Raw genomic sequence first — 23,823 nt, 5'->3', positions numbered from 1 at the left:
AAATAGCACAATGTGTTGTGAACTACATCCTGGAGTACCTCCAATTCCCTTGTAGACACTGAGCCCAGCTCTACCTCCACAGGAAATGCCAGCCCACCTGGATACTTCTCCACCAGCCCACCTGGCTGCCTCTCTTTACCAGTCTACCTGACAGGCTCTCCAGAAATCTAACAGGACAGGGTTATAGAAGTTTTTACAACGCCGCTATCTGGGTCTCCAAACTTTCAAACAAAGGGCCACTTGTCCTTAAGACTTTAGAAAGGGCCAGATTGTGGCCAGTGGGTGCAGAACATTTCCCGGGCCCAGCACCAGTAAGAATAAATGTGGCCTCAGGGTTGGTAGTCAGTAGGAGGATTAGTAGGGCCCCTTTCACTAGGAGGAAAAGTATCCCATCATTGATATTGGTAGAAGAAATGGTGCCCCCTTGTTGGTGTCGGTGGAAGGAATAGTGCCTCATATCAGTTGGAGGAATAGTGCCGCATAAAGGCTAGCAAAGTGTCGCATCTGGCTCTCGGACCACAGTTTGGAGACCCCTGTTCTAAAGAGACCTGCTACGTTTGTCAGTTTCTCCCCTTGCAAGTCCCTGCAATGTCCTCTTTGCACCCTTTGCCTCTCAGGGAAGACTCCCTCCACGCTTTTCCGGTTGTTAAAATCCTCCCAGGCCAGCACCTAAGCCCAGGCCTGAAGGCAGAGCACCCCCAAGACTGGGGGGGGGGGGGTTTACCTCAAGTGCCACCGACAGTCTCCTCAGCACTCGCTCCATCTCCATTTTCCACCCGACTCCCCTACCAGCATGACCTCATCAATATTTAGGGACTCCTTAGTCCCCTGCCAGGCCCACCTCCTGGGGATTGGCTAAGCTCCCCTAAATATGCAGAACACCTCCTCATGTCTCTCTGTATCCTTCCTGTTTTCCATGTAACAAAGTGATCCTTCCTTCCTGTCTTCTATGTATCATAGGGATCCTTCCTTCCTGTCTTCCATGTATCATAGTGATCCTTCCTTCCTGCCTTTCATGCGCCACAGTGATCCTTCCTGTAACAAACAGATGGCCCCTGTCCCCACCTTTAACCTATGGCCTTCACAGCAAGGAGCACATGGAAGGGCAAAGCATGAAAAACAAACCCAGAGAAAATTCCCAGCTCAACTCACCAACCAGTCTGCTTACCAACTAAATTAACCTGTGCAACAGTATGCGTAAAAACAGGGATTTAGTTGGCACACATTTGCAAACGCATACATAAGCTGCAAGGCCTCTTGAAGGCACCCCAGTATTGCAGTCCTAACCCTTGTAAATTTATGAGCATCTCCACAGTGGGAGCACATGCATTCTAATAGACCGACTAGTTGGTAAGTTTGAATTTTCTCTGGTTTCGTTTTTCATGCGTTGCCCTTCCATGTGCTCCTTGCTGTGAAGGCCATAGGTTATAGGTGGGGGCAGGGGCCATCTGTTACAGGAAGGATCACTATGGTGCATGGAAAGGCAGGAAGGAAGGATCACTTTGGCACATGGAAGACAGGAAGGATACAGGAGGACATGAGGAGGAGGTGTTCTGCATATTTAGGGGAGCTTAGACAATCCCCAGGAGGTGGGCCTGGCAGGGGATCAAATGAGCCCTTAAATATGGATGCGTCATGCTGGTAGGGGAGTCGGTGGAAAATGGAGACTGGAAGGCTACAGGGGGACATGAGGCGATGGAGCAGACCTAGCCCCCCTCTTCTTTTTTTATTTGTACAGGATGTACAGCGGGTGGGGAAGGTGGAGGAACTGTGCTGGCTGGGCACTGACCTGGCAGGTGAATTAGTGGAATCGAGTGCCGGCACATGTCCGGCACTGGGCTCTGCTGCGGATTTCAGCCCAGATTTACACCAGGATTTACTTAAAACCTTGGGACAGTCCCGGGCAATCCAGGATGGTAATGAGGTATGCAAAAAGATAATTTTCTATAGCTACCTAATCATTGTTTGACTTTAAAACATTCCACCTCCAAGTCTCTCTCCTAAAGTCAGTGGAGTGAATAAATGGGGATATCTGTGCAAAGGCAAATTCAATCTTCAGTCTCCTTTCCCGTACTGAAATTTCTTACTCTAGGCTCCTCACAGTGTGCCTCAGACTTGGCAAGTCATATAAAACCCTTTTCTGGTTGAAGGACATCCAGCATCATCTATTTCCTTCCTCCCTCCCCATCCTAACTGTAGCTGATCTGGCCCTTTCACTTATTGGATTTCAACTATTTCAATCATGAAGCTCAGCATCGCCTATGGCTTTACCAAGTGTGGTCTGCATGCAAATGCAGCCTGCCTAAAGAACACCCACTCATCCAGACTGACATTGACCCATGAAGGCATTTTAATATTTGTATAACTCCTCCCAAGAGACAGCTCACTGCTTGTGTCAGAACTGAGGTATTTTGAGAGTATCACCGAAGCAGGGTTCTGGGATGGTTTCAGGAAGCCATGTACAGTGCCTTGCTGACCCCTCCTACCAGCTATGATCTGCAAGTGCAAGGGTCCAGTGATGTCATAGGCCCAGATTCTCAAAGGGTTTACGACGGCGCAACACAATGTGCGCCCTCGTAAGTCCTAATCTGGTCCGTCGTATATATGCGACTGATTCTTAGAATCAGTTACGCATAGATAACCATTAGATCCAACAGGCGTAAGGCTCTTACGCTGTCGGATCTTAAATGCAATTTTTTTTTTGCCGCTAGGTGTCGCCTCAGTCGTTTTCCCGATCGAGTATGCAAATTAGCAAAATACGCGAATTCCTGAACGTACGTGCGGTCGACGCAGTGAAGATACAACGTTTACGTTAGATTTGCGACGCGTAAAGTTGCCCCTGCTATATGAGGGGCAACCAATGTTAAGTAAGGCCGTCGTTCCCGCGTCGAAATTTTTATATTTACTTTGTTTGCGTAAGTCGTCCGTGAATGGGGCTGGACGCCATTTACTTTCACGTCAACACCAATGACGTCCTTGCGACGTCATTTAGCGCAATGCACGTTGGGAAATTTTAGGGACGGCGCATGCGCAGTACGTTCGCCGCGGGAACGCGCCTAATTTAAATGATCCACGCCCCCTACCCGGATCATTTGAATTAGGCGGGCTTGCGCCGGAGGATTTACGCTACGCCGCCTCAACTTTACAGGCAAGTGCTTTGTGAATCGAGCACTTGCCCGTAAAACTTGCGGCGGCGTAACGTAAATGAGATGCGTTACGCCGCCGCAAAGATGTGGCGATCTACAAGAATCTGGTCCATAGAGTCTAAAATAAGGAATGTAATGAAAACAACTTTTTTTTTTTTTTATAAATAAGTAAATTGTTGGGATTAGAGTAAATGTAAGCTTTAATTTGGAAATAGGAAGGCTCAAGAAAGGAGGATTTCCTAAAATGGACACCACAAGCCTGGTTCTCTGGCTCTTAAAGGCACTCTAACTTTTCTCTGGATATCCTTTGCAACAAAACTAATACTGTATATTGGAATGTCGTTTTTGTGTTGTGTAAAAGTGTTTTGCGAACACTTTATGTTGTATGTTTTTCAGGAAGTGTTATGTGTGCATTGCTGTCATCTCCTGCTTGGTGATCTGCGCCATTGTTGCAGCTTTGCTGATTCAACTGTCTGTCACTGTGGATCATGCCGGGGTGAATTCATCACTTGTTATCCACGATGACTCCAGTTCAACTGTGTACCTTGAAACCACAGTAAGTTTAGAATAATATCTCTTCCTTTTATCGTAGAGTATTCTGTGAAACCATGTAGGATAGCTACACCTATGAAGTAGTGTACTTTGTGGGACTCAAAGGGAATTTGTCATATGTGTGTGTGTGTGTGTGTGTGTAATATATATATATATATATATATATATATATATATATATATATATATATATATATATATATATATATAATACTCTTTAATAAAAAGTAATTTTAGTATGTTCAGGAATGTGGGTGGGGTTTCCCAATAGCTCACACTGCTGTAAATTGCAGCCAGTGAGCCAATGAGGAGAGAGAGGGAGTGGGGCAGAGTCACGGCTCTGTGAGTGAATAACCACGCAGAGCAGCAGGTCAAGAGTGTCTGATGGATATAGAGTCTAGCCATAGCTGGTAGGTTTAAGGTCAAGACAAAGGATGCACTATGTCTGAAATGTTAGTTGTATTTTGAAATCGATCTGAGATGGGGTTTTTTTTTTTTTCGTTTTTCGGGTTAATCGTTATGATCGAAATTCGTAACTTCGGAAAAATTTGAATTGGTTATGTTCCATTTGTTTTAGATGCGAAAATCAGAAATTTGGAAATGCGAAAATCTGAAATAACTATTAAATTATAGGTATTGGAATCCCCTTTTAAATTTGGCTGTTTATGAATGTAACGAATACGAATTTATCCGAAGTTCCAAATTATCCGAAACAACGAATGCCGCATCTAAAATATGTTTTTATTATTCGTTGCGTTCCATTCGTTGTTTCGGATAAAGCAGCCTTTTATTAACAAACATAATTAACAAATGCATCTTTTATTTTCCAATAATGTTTATTAATTTTCTTCAAAGAAAAAAAAAAGGGGAATAAAACATACAAAAGTAATATCTTTCTTAAGAAACGGTTTAGCGAACTGAATCGCAACACAAAGTGCCATTGCCTTTTGAGGATATAACCTCCTCTAGCACACGAAACATCACAGCATGTCGCAAGCAAAATAGACATTACTTAGCAATACATCCGATATGTAAAAGGAAAGAAGGAGGTACAAAAATAGAAGATTCAATCCCATGGGGGAATGACAAATAAGAAGACAGTGAGATAAGGAAGACCAAGAGAAGAAATAAAAAAGGGGGGGGGAGAGTTGAGGCTACGTGCTCCGTAAATATTCTACAATATCAAACCTAAAAACCGCTCGATCCAGGATCGCCTGTCAAGTAGCGAATCCATGGGTCCCAGACTCCATAAAACTGCTTCATCCTATCCTGTGTAATTGCCGTTGGCCTCTCATTCAGCATAAGCCAGGACAGTTTATATTTAAGCTGATCAAATGGCAAGGCGCCGATTTCCAATTTCTCGCTATGGTTATTTTCGCTGAGGTAAATATGAATGCCACCAGTCGTCTCTGGGAGCCAGAAGCGTCAGGTACCTTACCCCCCAGGAGTGCATGTTTAGCAGATTTCACCAAAATTAATCTGGGTCAGGGAATAGATGAAATTATAGACCCTGATCCAGAATCTCCGGACCCTGGGACAGGTCCACCACATATGGTAGGTGGAGCCCGTCTGGCCACATCCCCGAAAGCATTCCTGAGAGGCACCCGGCACAAAAGCGGCTAGTCTAGCCGGGACCATATACCATCTCAGCAAGACCTTGTAGTTGGCCTCTATAAACAAATGCATCTTTTATCACATTCCATGAAGGCTGATTTTTAGGTCCAGGTATTTGGAGGCAAGCATGGTCTACCGCATGGGCTGTATCAAGCACCAGTTCCATACCTCGGCCCCCAGCTGCAATTACTCCAACTCAGGGATAATTAGTTACCACATTACCACCTGATACAGCCTTAATACTGATATCACCTTACTGATGTCACATATACGGTACCCATACCAAAGATGGGCCCCACCCATCATTCTCCACAGGCAATTTTGACCGTGACCACCTTCAAAACCAAAACCACTGTTATGACTGTCAGACCCCACGCAAAATAGTGTACACCATCTCTCGCCAAACGTCAACAGGGGAGGCAACCAAAAATAAGGGTGAACAACTAACAGTAACATTTATGGGAGGAAGGGAAGGAAAAGAAAAGTTTCTCTTTTGTCTGTCCAACTGACCCTCAGTCAACACCCCCTTCTGCCTAGACCACCATTGGCCCCACTTTGCCAGGCCTTCCTACTTACTTTTAAAACCCCTTTCTGTTCTGCCTAACTACAGCCTGGGCTGCAAACTCAGTCATATAGTTCCCTAGGAAAATCTAAATTCTTAAAGCGGAACTTCACCCAAAGGCAAAAGTTCTGCTTGTTTGCATCCCTCCCCCATCCACTGCCACATTTGGCACTTTTTGTTTTAGCGCGGCGGGTACCTGATTTTTGACAGGTTCCCACTTCCAGTCAGATTCTATGTGGCCATCTGAGCCAGGAGTTTAGGCCCCCCTCCTTCCCTTGAAGTCTTCTGGGACACATCACAGGTCTCAGACTACGGTATCATTCACCAGGTGCAGTGCCACTCGCGCATGTGCAGTAGATAGCCGGCTGTAAAGCCACAAGTCTTCACTGCTGTTTTCCCTTACTTGAGATGCTTGCGCCTGCACCCGAAGCCAATTGAAGAATTGTCTCAGGTGAGGACATCGCTGCATCCCTGGACAGGTAAGTGTTCTTATAATAAAAGTCAGCCGCTATGACTTACATTTTTTTTCGAGGGAGCCTGTAGCTCCTCTTTAATTATAGGAAATACAAGTGTTACAAAACTCCTTTTTAACATTTGTGTTTTGAACTTCACTTTGTTCACAAGCTTCTTTGTTGGCAAGAATGACTGATCAGCACAGCCTACTTATTGTAATATAAATACCTGTTGGTTTCAGGTTCATTGTTTTCATGACTGGCAATACAACTTGAGGTGCTGTTAATTTATTTCTGTTGCAGAAGAAATTTTGAGCCTATCATGTGCAAAAAGAAAACAAACGATTTGCAGCAGTAATACTTTCCTTACCAAGCAAGGAAAGATCTAAACTTCCCCTCAATGGTCATGTAAAAATCACGAGAACTCGCATGATGTAATATAGTCCCCCTGATGACGTCTACTGGGACTAAACACATTGGGCGGGGCTAACAGACGAGGTGTCGTTATGCACATCTCTGCCGGGAAGGAGGCTCTTTACCGATCGGATACATGCAAATATGTTTTCGCCGTGCCTGCCATTTTATATATGTTGGTGCACATTCTTTACTCTTTAATAAAAGTGGACGTTTTTACCTATATTGCACCATGCGAGTCCTCTTGCTTTTTATATGAACATTGCGGGGGCCTAACAGTACCTTTTTGGCTAGCATAACAGTGATCAGGATTATTAACTTCATATGCACATCTGACCATTTATAATTTGATGGCCCCATCTTTCTGGTAAGAGGAGCCTCTTGTGTGCAGAGGTGAATTGGTTTCATGGGCGCTTTCTTCACTTGAGGTGGATCATTGACCCTTACCTGTGTTCGGATACTTTTAAGTTGAAATCTGTTGCCTTTTTTTTTGTACATACGGACACTTTTTTTTATGGACACGTTATTTATATTCTTTCTTTAATTTTGCTGTTTTCTTTTACTATTTGATCACTGATGGTGATGTTAATCATATGTTGTATATATTTTATCTAATAATTTTTTTTTTTTTTATTTAGCACTACACTTTTTAAGCCATATTGAGGTTGATTTACTAAGGACATTTTTGCTTGCACATGATTGGATGATGGAAGTCAGCAGAGCTTCTGCACGTGCACAGTGTGTTTTTTTTCTTTAGTAAATATACTCCTTTTAGTTGGCTGGAACATTTTTTAATAGTAGTATATACAGCATGGAGTACATATTATCATAGCATACCCATCATTCCTGACAGACATTTTTATCTTGTCCATTCAGAGGAAAGTGACATAAAAGAAGATACATGTGTTTATAAAAGATAACTCCACCCCCCTATGTATCCCTGCCTTACCAGCTGTTCCTGCCTTTGAAAATATTCTGGGTATTGGAGGTTACATGATCTCCTCTCCTGTGACAATGCTTGTATCTTTAGTCAATCATTAGGATCAAGCAATGTTGCATGATGGAGGCGGTGACATCACTGTACACCCCCCCCCCTGCCCCCAAGTCACCAACTCCAGACTACACCTTGTATTTTAGTGTGATGTGCCACAAGCAGGAGCTGCAAAGAAGCGCTAGTAAGATGTGTATAAATGGGTCTAGGCTGTGCACCGGCATATTGACTGCGCCTCTTTAGACAAGTAATTTGCATACAAATGATCTTGTAATTTCACTGCATTTTTTTTCCACAGAATAAATTGAATATAACTAATGATAACCTGATTGGGATAAAAATTCTGGAACTCAATGTTGAGGTTCTACACATGTCTGTTGTAGTCGGAAATCTCAACCTGAAAGAAGATGGAACAGTTGGCTCACGGGTAACCAACCAGGTAAATGTTTCCACTACTGTTAAGCTAATAGAGGATTATAGTAAACAAAAAAAAGAAGTCCATCAAAGATTGGTCAGGTGACAGGCCAAAACTGTGCCTAATGCCGCGTACTGACGGTCGTTTTTTGTGATGAAAAAAACCGACGTTTTAAAAAACGTCATTTAAAATGATCGTGTGTGTGGGCAAAACGTCGTTTTATGTCTTCAAAAAAACGACAAAAAAAAATTCGAACATGCTTGAATTTTTTGTTGTTTTTCAAAACGTCATTTTTTGTTTCACAGAAATTGACCGTGTGTAGCAAAAAACGACGTTTAAAACGACGTTTTTAAACCCGCGCATGCCCAGAAGCTAGTTATGAAGCGAGCTTCAATGGAAAAAAGTGGTGAAACGTAACCTCGCTTTGCTAGAACATTGTAAAAAAAACGATGGTGTGTAGGCAACGTCGTTTTTGAAAATGATGTTTCAAAAACGTTGTTTTATTTCATGATTTAAAACATCGTTTTTTTTCATCACAAAAAACGACCGTCTGTACGCGGCATAAGGCCTAATTAAAATGTCAGATTTTTGTACTTTCCTTTTCTTCTGTAATTCTATAAAACACTGGGCACCCTGGAACACGGAAAGGTGGGCGACTCTTTTACACCTCAGATCCATTTCTCCTACTCTTCACAGAGAAAACCTGAATCCATTCAGATTTTTGTATTTCCTTTTCTTCTGTTTTTAGATAGTGAATTGTAAAATATGATATTGGTAGAGCATCCAAATGGAACCCAGTGTACATCTCTGGGTTGGAATGTAATGTTACGGTTAGTTTTTATGGTGTTTGTTACATTTCCTGCCACCAAAGATTGTTCAGGTGACGAGCCTTACGCCACATTTCCGGCCTGTCCCCTGAACAATCTTTGGTGACAGGAAATGTAACAAACACCATAAAAACTAACCGTTGCATACCAACCCAGAGATGTACACTGGGTTCCATTTTGATGCTCTACCAATATCATATTTTACAATTCACTATCTAAAAACAGAAGAAAAGGAAGTACAAAAATCTGAATGGATTCAGGTTTTCTCTGTGAAGAGTAGGAGAAATGGATCTGAGGTGTAACAAAGAATCGCCCGCCTTTCCGTGTTCCAGGGTGCCCAGTGTTTATAGAATTTTGTTACGCATCCATCCTTATAGGCTGCTATTTGCTCCAGAGCGCATTTTTCAGACACATGCTTGGTCACCTCTCCTGCGTTGGGAATGTTTATTTGATTTTCAGTTGGTAGAACCAGGCATGCTGTGAACGGAAAATGCATTGTTATGGGCCTTGGGTTGGGGGGAACTTGTCAATGTCAACACTTAGTATAGCTTGTTTAACGTTGGCTATAGAGATGATACCTGTTATACTTGCTATTCAATGATATACTGTATGGCGTTCCAATAGCTCTGTATGTGCGGACAATACACTAACATTTGAAGCAGTGCCTATCTGCCCACACCCTCTCCAGCATAGGCCAGAACTGTAGCTTAAATTTGACTAGAGCATAAGGTGTATAGTACTGCTGGAGATGAAGCTTTTACACCATTTCCCAGTCAGTTAAACATTTGGAAGTAGTTAAGTTAACCTTGATGGCTTTCTGCCATTGCTGGTCTATGATGAAAGATTCTAAAAATCTGAAATATATAAATCGGAAGACTATTTAAAGCGGGGGTTCACCCTATAAGAAAATTTCTAACACTACATCCAGCCCAGTTCTGCAAATGAAATGACACTGACCTTTTTTTTTTTTTCGCCGTAGATGGCGTTTATCCTTAGAATTCACCGCGGCTTCCGGGTAGGGAATCCCGCGGGAGTGGGCGTTCCTATTGACATGCCAATTGATTGACATGCTAAACGAGGGCCCGATTGGCATGTCAATAGGAACGCCCACTCCCGCGTGATTCCCTACCTGGAAGCCGCGGTGAATTCTAAGGATAAACGCTATCTACGGCGAAAAAACAAAAAAAGGTCAGTGTAATTTTATTTGCAGAACTGGGCTGGATGAGGTGTTAGAATTTTTTTATAGGGTGAACCCCAGCTTTAAGTAAGGGGGCTAGATTTAGTAAAGGAAAGTTTAGAATGCAGTTGGTTATAGAAAAGGGAGATGCCCTTGCATTTGGAAGTTGGTGAGAGCAAAAAACGTCAAATGGGTCGTGGTTAAACTCCTCTTTAACCAACACGTTCTTCAAAACCTTTTTTGGGAGTTTGGATGGGGTAGACTTTCTGCTTGGTGTCTGTTGTCTGGGCAGGAAAATACTGGCAGCAATAAAAATCTGACTAAAATTCGAACCTTTCACCATGATGATAAAAATGTTTACTTTCCCTGCTGAGAAAAAGTTCCCTTTTACATCTGTCTCTGGCCTGCAATGAGCAAAACAGTAGAGGGAAATGTTCCCCAATTTTTGTACACCCCTCACATTTTTGTAAATATTTTATTCTAATTTTCATGTGATAACACTGAAGAAATGACACTTTGCTACAATGTAAAGTAGTGAGTGTACACCTTGTAGAACAGTGCAAATTTGTTGTCCACTCAAAATAACTCAACACACAGCCATTAATGTCTAAACCGCTGGCAACAAAAGTGAGTACACCCCTAAGTGAAAATATATCCAAAATGGACCCAATTAGCCATTTTCTCTCCCAGGTGTCATGTGACTCGTTAGTGTTACAAGGTCTCAGGTTTGAATGGGAAGCAGGTGTGTTAAATTTGGTGTTATTGCTCTCACCACATACTAGTCACTGGAAGTTCAACATGGCACCTCATGGCAAAGAACTCTCTAAGGATCTGAAAAATTATTGTTGCTCTACCTAAAGATGGCCTAGGCTATAAGAGGATTGCCAAGACCCTGAAACTGAGCTTCACCATGGTGGCCATTACCATACAGCGGTTTAACAGGACAGGTTCCACTCAGAACAGGCGGCCCCAATGGTCGGCCAAAGAAGTTGCGTGCACATGCTCGGCGTTCTATCCAGAGGTTGTCTTTGCTAAATGGACGTATGAGTGCTGCCAGCATTGCTGCAGAGGTTGAAGGGGTGGTTGTCAGCCTATCAGTGCTCAGACCATACGCCGCATACTGGATCAAATTGGTCTGCATGGCTGTCATCCCAGAAGGAAGCCTCTTCTAAAGATGATGCACAAGAAAGCCCGCAAACAGTTTGCTGAAGACAAGCAGACTTACTGGATTACTGGAACCATGTCCTGTGATCTGATGAGACCAAGATAAACTTATTTGGTTCAGATGGTGTCATGCGTGTGTGGCGGCAACCAGGTGAGGAGTACAAAGACAAGTGAGTCTTGCCTACAGTCAAGCATGGTGGTGGGTGTGTCATTGTCTGGGGCTGCATGAGTGCTGTTGGCACTGGGGAGCTACAGAACCTTGAGGGAACCATGAATGCCAACATGTACTGTGACATATTGAAGCAGAGCATGATCCCCCTCCCTTCGGAGACTGGGCCGCAGGGCAGTATTCCAACATAACGACCCCAAACACACCTCCAAGATGACCACTGCCTTGCTAAAGAAGCTTAGGGTAAAGGTGATGGACTGACCAAGCATGTATCCTGACCTAAACCCTATTGAGCATCTGTGGGGCATCCTCAAATCTAAGGGGGAGGAGCGCAAGGTCTCCAATATCCACCAGCTCTGTGACACCGTCATGGAGGAGTGGAAGAGGTGAACTCCATGCCCAAGAGGGTTAAGGCAGTGCTGAAAAATAATGGTGGCCACACAAAATATTGACACTTTGGGCCCAATTTGGACATTTTCACTTAGGAGTGTACTCACTTTTTTGTTGCCAGCGGTTTAGACATTAATGGTGAGTTTTTTTGAGGGGACAGCACATTTACACTGTTATACAAGCTGTACACTCACCACTTTAAATTATAACAAAGTGTAATTTCTTCAGTGTTTGTCACATGAAAAGATATAATAACATATTTACAAAAATGTGAGGGGTGTACTCACTTTTGTGAGATACTGTATATTACATATCTATAGCTACTTGTGGATCAGCATTGTACCTGTACATCACTGGACTTCAAGTGGTTATACCGGGATGATGCCTGCCTCATCCTGGTACCAAAAATCATATAGGAAATCCCCTCCCCTAAACATATAAATTACAAATGAGCAACCGCTTAAGCAAGTAAAACTTGGGAAAAAAAGGGAATCGCACTAGCAAATCATTGGGCCACCCCCTTTCCTAACCTGCCATGCTGCATGCTCAGATAAGGGTCTGGTGTGGATTTGGGGGGGGCGTTTTTTCCCCCTTCATTTTGGTGAGGGGTTCCCTGTGTGCACAAGGCCTTAGTCGTCCACTCCACAAATCTGGCCTTTATGGAAGAGTGCCAAGAAGAAAACCATAAGAAGTCCCATTTGCAGTTTGCAAGAAGCCATATGGGGGACACGGCAAACGCTCTGGTCATATAAGACCAACATTGAATTTTTTTCTCCTAAAAGCAAAACGCTATGTGTGGCAGAAAACAAACACTGTACATTACCCTGAACACACCATTCCCACCATGAAACATGGTGGTGGCAGCATCATGTTGTGGGGATGCTTTTCTTCAGCAGGGATAGGGAAGCTGGTCAGAGTTGGTGGGAAGATGGATGGAGCCAAATACAGAGCAATCTTTAGAGTCTGTAAAAGACTTAAGACTGGGGTGGAGGTTCACCTTTCAGCAAGACAACAGCCCTAAACATACAGCCAGAGCTACAATGGAATGGTGTAGATCAAAGCCTATTAATGTGGTATACTGGCACAGTCGGGCTCCATGCACACTAGAAGCAGAAAAGAACATCAGTGTTTTAGCTGGAAAAACGTGGCATACAAAACGTGAATTGAGAGCATATTGTACAAAGTTTAGGCAAGTTTTAGTATTTGAGTTTACTGGCGTTTTTTGCACTCAAAAACACTCCCCTCTGCAAAAGCCAAAAAAAAAGGTTGAAACTTGATATTTACAAGAGATAACAGGAGTTTAGAAGCGATTTTACGTTTTTACAGCTCCTAAATTTCTCCAAAAAATGCAATCTAGAAGGGTTTTTTTTTTTACCGCCTCTGAACTTTCCTGTCAGAAAATACCTGTAGTTGTCATGATGTGCAAAGACCCATAAAAAACAATATAAGTGCTTCTACAGGCAGGTGAAAAAAACGTTAAATGCTTGTAGAATCAACGTTTTTTTTTTTTTTTGTTTTTTTTTTTGCCAGTGTGCATGGAACCTTAAAGTCCAGACCTAAATCCAATTGAGAATCTGTGGCAAGACTTGAAAATTGCTGTTCAGACACTCTCCATCCAATCTGACAGAGCTTGAGCTATTTTACAAAGAATGGGCAAAAATTTCCCTCCCTAGATGCGCAAATCTGGTAGAGACATCCCTAAAAAGACTTTCAGTGAGAGGTGGTTCTACAAAGTATTGACTCCAGGGGGGCTGAATACAAATGCACGCCACGCTTTTCAGATATTTTCTAAAAAAAATTAAAACGGTTTATCGTTTTCCTTCCACTTCACAATTATGTGCCACTTTGTGTTGTTCTATCACATAAAATCCCAATAAAATACATTTAAGTTTTTGGTTGTAAAATGACAAAATGTGGAAAATGTCAAGGGGCATGAATACTTTTTTAGGGCACTGTACATGTAGTGAAGAAAGTGTAATTTGTGGCAGAGGAACATGGAGAACAGTGGCATAGTGGTTAGCTTTTCTATCGTGCAACACTGGGGTCAATGGATTGCGTTATTCAGCTTTCATGTTCTTTCCTGTGCTTGCATGAGTATCCTCCAGGTACTATGGTTTCCTCTAACACCCCAAGAAAAATACTATAGAAATATATTAACTAATTCCAAAAATTTTAAAGAAGAACTTTAAGATTTTTATATATATATTTTTTTACATTGGAATGTATAAAATTTATTTTATTTCTTGAAATAAACTCTTATTGCATTTGTTTCTCAGTTATTATAAAGTGACTTTTCTCTGTTTTTTTTAGCAGTTATTTTATACTGTGAAGAGTAAAGTTCAGGATCCAAACACATTGTAAGTCACGAGCATAACATGAAATTTTAAATATTGTATACAGGGGGGTAGACAAAATTATGGTAACCTGAAAATTGGTACAAAATTTGAAGTAACTACGGTAAATCCTAAACACAACTGAAAAGGTGAGTCCTATTTATTTTTAGCAAGTGTGCCGGCTGTAAATCTATATTAATTGACAGTTTGCACTTTTATAAATCCGCATTTTAAAACTACGAGTCAAAGAAAATGGACTAAAAAATAACAACATATTTGAAACATGAGCTTATAGACAGGAGTTTCTTTATATCACAGAAAATATGCATAAAACTACTCATGTGTTGAATAATGCCCATGGTTTTGTTTGCCTGGTTTTTGTTCCAGGGATGCAAAGAGCTATTAAAAAGAAAAATGAGACAAGTTTTATGCCCGTACACACCATCAAAAACGTCACTTTAAATGACCGCGTGTGGGGGAAAACGTCTTATGTCTTGTTAAAAACGACCAAAAAAAATTGAAGCATGCTTCAATTTTATGTGTCGTTTTTCAAAACGTCGTTTTTTACTTCACAGAAATTGACCGTGTGTAGCAAAAAACGTTGTTTAAAAAGACGTTTTTACACCCGCGCATGCCCAGACGCTAGTTATGAAGCAAGCTTCAATGGAAAAACGTGGTGAACGTAACCTCGCTTTGCTAGAACATTGTGAGAAAAACGATGGTGTGTAGGCAACTTCGTCTTTGAAAATTGAAGTTTCAAAAACGTTGTTTTTTACTTCACAGAAAATGTCGTTTTTTTTTTCATCACATAAAGTGATGGTGTGTATGCGGCATTAGCTGTTCAAATCAACCCATAGCTTAAAAAAAGAACACTTTAGTTGAAGTGGGCTTTAGAAACTTCCAAATCACTTCTTCCACATTTTAGCTTTTTGAAGTTTGAGGATGTACTCAAATTAAATATGGACTTAAGACCACTGAAAAAAGTGCTAACGTTAAAGAAGAATTCCAGGTAAAAATACAAAGAATGGAGACGGCAACTCCAAACCTCCTTGTTGCGTCTTTATTGGTGCATAAAAAAAGTGAGTAAAAATATACAGGGGCTCATGCGTTCCTGCTTACAAGCCTTGATCATTCCAGGTGTGGCTTATCTATAGGTAGTTACATTGGTCCAGCTTGTATGTACCTGTAATCTGGAAATTGCTGAAGTAGACATCGCTAGACAAGTGCAATTTGCTTAGTCCAAATCTACATTCGGATGAATTTTTGGTGATTTCGACATTTGGCTGTATCGGGATTTCCGAAAAACAATAGTAACAAATTTTAGTTAAAATGTTGTTTTGTTTGTTTTAACTAATTCGAAATTTTCAGAATGATTCAAATTCAAATCAGTCAAAAATGTATCGACCGGTCAGAATTCTGTGTGAAGAATCACTGGTTGTACAAGAGTGAAGCCCTGTACACACGGGCCAGAATCTCGTCAGGAAAAAACCCTTGTTTTTCCTGACGAGATTCTTGGCAAGAATCTCTTACCGCCCGAGTGTACAGACACTCCTTTCAAAAGAACCGTGGTTCTTTTGAAAGGCAAGAAAGCGCCGACGTCATCGCGTACGACGAGCATGCGCTCGTCACATTCGATGCCGTTGCTGCCATCTTGCTTCACCCTACCTATGCCTAGGAAGCTACCGCGCATGCGTCTAAGTCATTTGGAGAATGCGCGGATTTCCACGGCAACCGGTAAGTATACACAGTCTCGGGTTTCTTGACAGGAAAACACTGCCGAGAATGACGACGAGAAAATAGAAAGCAGGTTCCCTATTTTTTCTCGTTGAGATTTTAGGCAGTTTTCTTGACGAGAAACCTGAAAGTCTCGTCTCGTACACACACTTGGTATACTCATCAAGAAAGCTCTGCCAGGAGTTTTCTTGCTGGTTATTGCCGAGTAAACCGTGCGCGTGTACGAGGCTTGGCCAGGAAGCCGGCCACTGCGTCCCTAAAAGCTGTAAAGCCTTGTGTTTTTTCACCTTAATGCCATCCTTCTTTCCACGGAGTCCCGGCTTTGGATAGATTAATAGAAGCACAGCCATTGGCTCCTGCTGCTGTCAATCGAGTCCAATGCTGGGGGGCGGGGCAGAGTCATACATTTGGAGGTCTATGGACGCCAAATGAATGACTCAGGAGTACGCCCGCAAGGTAACCCCCCAGTGCTATAGATGGAAACTAGACATGTGCGTTCCCGATCTTAACAAATGGATTTTCGTACGAGTTTGTTAGTATTCGTACATTCGGATCAATTCGAACATTCGAAAAGCTGAAAGAACCAAAATACGAAAATTAAGGAATTACGAATAAGCAAAATAACGAACAAGCGAAAATACGAACGTACGATTGGACAATCTTACTAAAATACGAAACCGCAAAAGAACGAAAATTACATCTATAACGAACGATTTGCATTCCGTATTTTAAATCCTTTGTCTGTTTGTATTTTCATTCGTATGTTCGTTTTTTTATTTGTGTATTTTGTAAATCCGTTTCTTTGTCTGTTCATAAATTTGTGTACTCATATCGTTCTTTCGATTGGGCACTGGGCAGTGTAGTTAGTGAGTGATGTATCTTACTTAATATCTTAGCCAATCAGCGAGCTTATCTCTTTTGTGCTGAGTCACATTGGACAGTGTAAAACCTCATACACACGATCGGACTTCAAACAAACTCTACCATGGATTTTTGTCCGAAGGGAGTTGGCTGGACTTTTAAAACCGAAAAAGTTTGTCCGATGGAGCGTACACACGGTCGGATTTTTTGGAAAATGCTCATTTTGAAGTTTGTTGGCAAAAAGTCCAACTGTGTGTTTTAAGAGAAAGTCTATCTTAATATGGATTAGCCGCGTGTTGCGATGTATTTACGAAAGTACAAAATTACGAATCCATTAACCGAAAATTATTGTCTAACAAAATTACGAATTTCGAATCAACGAAAATAAATTAGACAGACTTACGAATCATTCAGTATAAACGAAAATAAAACGGTTACGAAAATACGAACGGGTCTGAATAGGAAAACGTTAGCATTAGCAGCATTACGGCATTTACTTGTTAGTTATATTGTATGCCTAGAGTTCAACTTTAGGCTGGTCATAAAGCCACAAAAAAGCCATATACTCCCTGATTTTATTTTGCTAGTGATGTTAAATGTAAAAAAAGGAATGGTAATTTTTCTGCTCAGAAAAGGATGAGGTTTTTAGTCATGCAAAGAGGCTACCCAAATTTAGATGAAATGTCTCAATAGGTAAAGGTCCGTATACTGTAAGCCTCAGTGACGAGGGGTATACAGGGCCAGACTGGGAATAAAAATCAGCCCTGGAAATTGTTTCATACCAGCCCCATAGCATTATTATACCAGCCCAACATCAGCTATACCGCAGCTATGCCTGCGGTATAGCTGAGGTGCTCACTCATTTCAATGGGCAGGGGCGGTGAAGGAGTGTGCGGAGCCGCTCTTTCAGGGTGCTTTGCAGGCGCTATCTTTAGCATTACAGTGCCTGCAAAGCATGTCAGTGTGAAAGGGGTCAAACACTGGCACTGGTGACCAGAGACCCCACTTATATCAGAGTCCACTGCATTCCCCTTTACATCAGAGTGCCCCCTTGCACTGTAAGGTTGAATCCTGCAGACTATGATGTAAAAGGGAACTCTTGGAATGTGGGGAGGACTCTGGTGACTAGAGCCCACCTTCCGCAGAAAGTGAACACTAAGGTAAGGGGGGAAACCTTTAGATCAGTGCCCCCTTACAATATTGTATTGACCCCCCCCCCCCCCTTAGACTGGCCTTGCGGTGCTGTCACTGACCTCCTCTCAGGTGCACCTTGCGAGGCTCAGTCACTCGGCTCCTGCTTGGCGGCTCTGGTTTTATCCCATAGTTTCCTCTCCACAGTCTATACATGTCTGACTTCTCCCATGACCCCCATACTGGCAGCACTCCCACTCTCGACTCCTCTCCAGACCTGATATGAGACAAGAAAAGGTCAGAGGCTGCGGATGGTACAGGGGAGGTCAGAGGCTGCGGATGGTACAGGGGAGGTCAGAGGCTGCAGAGGGGGGCAGGAGGTCAGAGGCTGCAGATGGTACAGGGAAGGTCAGCGGCTGCGGAGGGGCAGACAGGAGGTCAGAGGCTGCAGAGGGGGGGGCAGGAGGTCAGATGCTGTGGAGGGGGGAACAGAAGGTCAGAGGCTGTGGAAGGGGGAACAGGAGGTCAGAGGCTGTGGAGGGGGGGGGACAGGAGGTCAGATGCTGTGGAGGGGGGAACAAGAGGTCAGAGGCTGCAGGGGTCAGGGGCTGCAGGGTGGGAGGCAGGAGGTCAGATGCTGTGGAGGGGGGAACAGGAGGTCAGAGGCTGTGGAGGGGGGGGCTGCAGGGGGGGCAGGAGGTCAGATGCTGTGGAGGGGGGGAATAGGAGGTCAGAGGCTGTGGAGGGGGGGCAGGAGGTCGGAGGCTGCGGCGGTCAGGGGCTGCAGGGGGGGGGGCAGGAGGTCAGATGCTGTGGAGGGGGGAACAGGAGGTCAGATGCTAAGGAGGGGGGGGAACAGCAGGTCAGAGGCTGCAGAGGGGGGGCAGGAGGTCAGACGCTGCAGGGAGGGGATGTAGGAAGAGGCACAGGCTGTACACGCCAGACGAGACCTCGCCTCACCTCAGTGAGCGTGTACGGGCTTTCCCGAGCATGGCTAGGTTCGGATCTGCGCTGGCGCATGCGCAGATGCATGTCAGCCGGCCTGGCCGCAGCCAGCCATATTTGTTTTGGGCGCCGCTGCCCTCACAGCGGCCTCCAGGAGCAGCCAAGCAGCCGGCCCGCCGGGATTTTTCCCGGTATCCCGGTGGGCCAGTCCGGCGCTGGGGGTATATCATCATCTGAAATAGATGAAAGATCTATGCATCTATTGCCAGCATAAATGATGGTTACAGGTTTGAAAGTGATTCAAATAGAATACTGGAAAAGTTAGACTGGTCTATAAATATATTCAAGGGAGCTGTTCAATTCCTTTGCAAAAAATGACCTGTCTGATAACAATAAAATTTAGGAATGGTAATTTTTTCAACATATGCACTCTGTTCATTCTGATCATTATTGCATGATTTCTTAGATTAATTAACAAATAAGATTTAAATGTAACTAAATCTTTAGCATTTAAAAATGTATTTATTTTTCAGTAAGGTCTGCACCTGGGACCAGATCAGAATTCACAACATTCTGCTTATTATACAGTAAGTATACCGTGCAGTAAGTAATAAGGTTAGTGGTGCTACTGTGTGTGTGTGTGTGTGTGTGTGTGTGTTTTTTTGTTTTTTTCCGGAGTCCCCCCCCAAGCCTTAGGATACAGGATTGCTTGTGCCGTGGCTATTGTAGAGGACAGCAAAGTCTCTACCACTTACTTTATAGTTGGATGGCTCTGAAAGGTGTTGAGGTATGCCAAATACCACCTCATTTGTCAGAGTGCAAGTATGGCCATAGAACATTATAAAGTGGTTCTAAACTCTAAAAGTTTTTTAACCTTAATACATTCTCTGCATTGGTAAAAAAAAACTTTGTGCCTGTACCCCCCTCCCCCTCCCTAACACTTACCTGACTACTCCATCATTGATCCAGCGATGTGCCCGGCTGCCTGCAGCTCTTTGCTCCCCTCGCCCTGCTCTCACAGGCTTTGCTGAGAGCAAAGCCAGTAAAGGGGTAGTGAAGATAATGAAGGGGGTAGTATGTACAGGGGAAGGGTGCTGAGGATAGGAGAAGGCAGTAGAGGGGTGGTGAAGATAATGGAGGGGTAGTATGTGCACAGAGGATAGAGTATGAGAGGTAGCAGTATGTGCAGGGAGGATTGTTTTGGGTATCAGATGATGCAGTATGTGCACTAAGGATTACTTACAATAATAGAGGGTACATTATGTGCTGGAGAGGTTTACTGAGGATAATGAAGGGGGCAGTATGTGCAGGAGAGGGTTGCTGAGTATATGTAAATGAAGGGTGTTGAGGGCATTGAAGCAGCCAATGTATGCAGGGTAGGAGTGTGGAGGGTATAAATACAGGTAGTATATGCAGGAGTAAAGAGTAGAGAGAGAGTAGTTGATGCAGAAGACGGGTAAGGAGGTTGTGATGGTGGGAAGTTGGTGCACACAGGATTGTGTATGGTATCATAATGTTGGGGATATGACATGGACAGCAGTCGGCACTTGCAGGAGATGTGCAGATTATGTACAAGTGTTGTGTGCGGAAGGTATGAGACGTAGCAGTAGAGGATTGAGAATACTTCAGGGGGCAGTATGTGCATGAAGGGATTTCTGTGGGTATCAGAGGGGGCACTATGTGCAGAAGGTGATTGGTAAGGGTATCAGAGGGGATAGTATGTGCAAAATAAGAGTGTTGAGGATAATGGAGGGGGCAGTATATGCAGGAGAGGAATGATTAGTATAATGCAGGGGTGGTATGTGCATAGAGGATTGTGGAGTATAATGGAGGAGGCAAGAATGAGCAATATGTGCAAGTGAGGAGTGCAGATGGTATGACAGTAGCCAGTATGCACGGTGGAGAAAATAGTTGCTGATATGACTGTGGGCAACATGCAGGGGAGAAATAAAGAGGGTATGGTGATGGACAGTATGTGCAGGAGACAAGTGAGAGTATGATGATCGATTGTATACACAAGAGAAGAGTGTGGAGGGTATGATAATGGGGAGGGCAGGCAGTTGGTGGTAAGGCAGCGTGCATGCTGGCCGGACTGTGGGATAGCAGAGAGACACTATAGCTTACACCTCTACCTGGGATGTCACTCTGGCAAGATTCCGGGCTTCACCCCTCCCTAATAGTGATGGTAATGAGTACCAGGGTTATATAGGGTAATGCAACAAAGTTGGACAAAATCGTAAGGAAAACCAATATAGAGGACCCGGTATACCAGAATTAATGCAACATGGAAACATTATAGCAGATATAACCTATGTAACAATAGATAAAACAAAAGCCTAAAAAGAGTAAGTAAAAAAAAAAAAGAATTTCTAAGATGCAGGTCCATAAGAAACTAAAATGACTAAACTTGTAATTTATACAGTGCATCCGGAAAGTATTCACAGCGCTTCACTTTTTCCAAATTTTTGTCATCTTACAGCCTTATTCCAAAATGGATTAAATTCATTATTTTCCTCCAAAATTCTACAAACCATACCCCATAATGACAACGTGAAAGAAGTTTGTTTGAAGTCTTTGTAAATTTATTAAAAACAAAAAAAAATCACATGAATATTCACAGCCTTTGCTCAATACTTTGTTGAAGCTCCTTTGGCACCAATTACAGCCTCAAGTCTTTTTGAGTATGATGCTACAAGCTTGGCACACTTATTTTTGGGCAGTTTCTCCCATTTTTCTTTGCAGGACCTCTCAAGCGCCATCCAGTTAGATGGAGAGCATCGGTGCACAGCCATTTTCAGATCTCTCCAGAGATGTTGAATCAGGTTCAAGTCTGGTTTCTGGCTGGGCCACTCGAAGGACATTTACAGTTGTCCCATAGCCACTCCTTTGTTATCTTGGCTGTGTGCTTTGGGTCATTGTCTTGTTGGAAGATAAGCCTTCACCCTAGTCTGAGGTCCAGAGCGCTCTGGACCAGGTTTTTATCAAGGATATCTCTGTACATAGCTGCATTCATCTTTCCTTCGATCCTGACTAGTCTCCCAGTTCCTGCCGTTGAAAAACATCCCCACAGCATCACGCTGCCACCACCATGCTTCACTGTAGGGATGATATTGGCCAGGTGATGAGCGAAGCCTGTTTTCCCCCCAGACATGATGCTTGCCATTCAGGCCAAAGAGTTACATTTTTGTTTCATCAGATCAGAGAATTTTGTTTCTCATGGTCTGAGAGTCCTTTAGGTGCATTTTGGCAAACTCCAGCCAGGCTGTCATGTGCCTTTTACTGAGGAGTGGCTTCCATCTGGCCATTCTACCATATAGGCCTGATTGGTGGAGTGCTACAGAGATGGTGGTTCTCCCCTCTCTCCACAGAGAAACGCTGGAGCTCTGTCAGAGTGACCAACGGGTTCTTGGTCACCCCCCTGACTAAGGCCCTTCTCCCCAATCACTCAATTTGGCCAGGGGCCTGCGCTAGGAAGAGTCCTGGTGGTTCCAAACTTCTCCTAATTACGGATGATGGAGGGCGCTGTGCTCATTGGGACCTTTAATTATGCAGAAATATTTTCTGTGCCTCAATGCAATCCTGTCTCAGAGGTCTTCAGACAATTCCTTGGACTCTAGAAACGGGATGCACCTGAGCTCAAATTTGAGTGTCGTGGCAAAGGCTTTTACATTTGCAAAGATTTCAAACAAACTTCTTTCACGTTTTCATTATGGGTATTGTTTTTGGAATTTTGAGGAAGTTAACAAATGTAATCCATTTTGGAATAAGGCTGCAACATAACAAAATGTGGAAAAAGTGAAGCACTGTGAATACTTTGTGGATACACTGTATAAATAATCACTTGTAAAGCAGAAGATCTCTAATTGGATCTATATCCTAGAAAAAGCAAAGTTTGGAAAAAGTCAAGAACCATATATTAAACCTCCTCTAGATGGCACCATTGTATCGAGATCTTTTAACTGCTTAAATCAGCTGAGCTTTTATAATTCCTCTAACCCAGTGTTTCTCAACTCCAGTCCTCAAGGCGCCCCAACAGGTCATGTTTTCAGGATTTCCATTATTTTGCACAGGTGATTTGATCAGTTTCACTGCCTTAGTAATTATCACAGCCATTTCATCTGAGGAAAATCCTGAAAACATGACCTGTTGGGGCGCCTTGAGGACTGGAGTTGAGAAACACTGCTCTAACCCCCTTAAATCCTAGACCATTGGCTAAAACAATACCGTATATATATTTTTTCCTATGACGTTTAATAATTCAGTATCTACTTTGCTTGCAGGGGCTCTCTGAAATTCTCACACATCGGTCACGAGGAAGAGGTACAATTTTCTGGATATGAGTACCTAGACTGTCAAAAGAATTCCACGGATCCCCAGTGACTTTCTCCTGACTTTCTCCTGTTGCACCAAGCAGAATTTATATTTCTATATACATTCTGAAAAATACCTTAGGGTCCCTGTTGTTAGGGATCAATCTTTCTTATTTGCTACTACATGTAATTTTTTTAGATTGACTGTGACAATTTAAATGAAGAGCATTTTCTGTATCAATGATTACTTACAATCACTTATGGGCACTAAAATGCATTTAAAAAACTCATAAAAATATGTAAATTAAAATGTTCTTTTTGTTAATATTTGAGTAAAATGTTTTATTTATACTTCATTTCCTTTTGTACAAATTGTTTCTGGTATAGCATTTCATTCCATGTTTCAACATCTCCATTCAATGTTTCAATCTTTAGTTCTGTTATCTAGCTGTATGTGCAGGAGTTTTTTTGATTAGATAAGATCCAGGCTTGCATGTACAGTGGAACCTCGGATTACGAGCATAATCCGTTCCAGGAGAATGCTCGTAATCCAAAGTACTTGCTTATCAAAACGAGTTTACCTATTGAAGTCAATGAAAATGAAAATTATTTGTTCCGCATTGACTTCAATGGCATG

At 42.9% G+C, this 23,823-nt stretch overlaps 1 protein-coding gene across 5 annotated transcripts in view; it reads left to right on the top strand.

The window, feature by feature from the left end:
• The window catches only part of TMEM106A (transmembrane protein 106A), a 62,997-nt gene extending 39,486 nt beyond the window's left edge, over positions 1 to 23,511 (top strand). For 4 of the 5 annotated variants that reach the window (XM_040331569.1, XM_040331567.1, XM_040331565.1 and 1 more), the window contains 5 exons: positions 3,543 to 3,702; positions 8,029 to 8,169; positions 14,183 to 14,229; positions 19,410 to 19,463; positions 23,157 to 23,511. In XM_040331569.1, the coding sequence (XP_040187503.1) occupies positions 3,543 to 3,702; positions 8,029 to 8,169; positions 14,183 to 14,229; positions 19,410 to 19,463; positions 23,157 to 23,256 (502 nt within the window). In that variant the 3' untranslated portion in view covers positions 23,257 to 23,511. The remainder of the gene's footprint in view (positions 1 to 3,542; positions 3,703 to 8,028; positions 8,170 to 14,182; positions 14,230 to 19,409; positions 19,464 to 23,156) is intronic. The other variant, XM_040331570.1, reaches the window with a different exon arrangement.
• The last annotated feature ends 312 nt before the right edge of the window (positions 23,512 to 23,823 follow it).

This window comes from Rana temporaria, chromosome 12, assembly GCF_905171775.1.
Source record: "Rana temporaria chromosome 12, aRanTem1.1, whole genome shotgun sequence".
Classification (NCBI taxonomy): Eukaryota; Metazoa; Chordata; class Amphibia; order Anura; family Ranidae; genus Rana; species Rana temporaria.
This window is presented reverse-complemented; position numbering and strand designations above follow the sequence as displayed.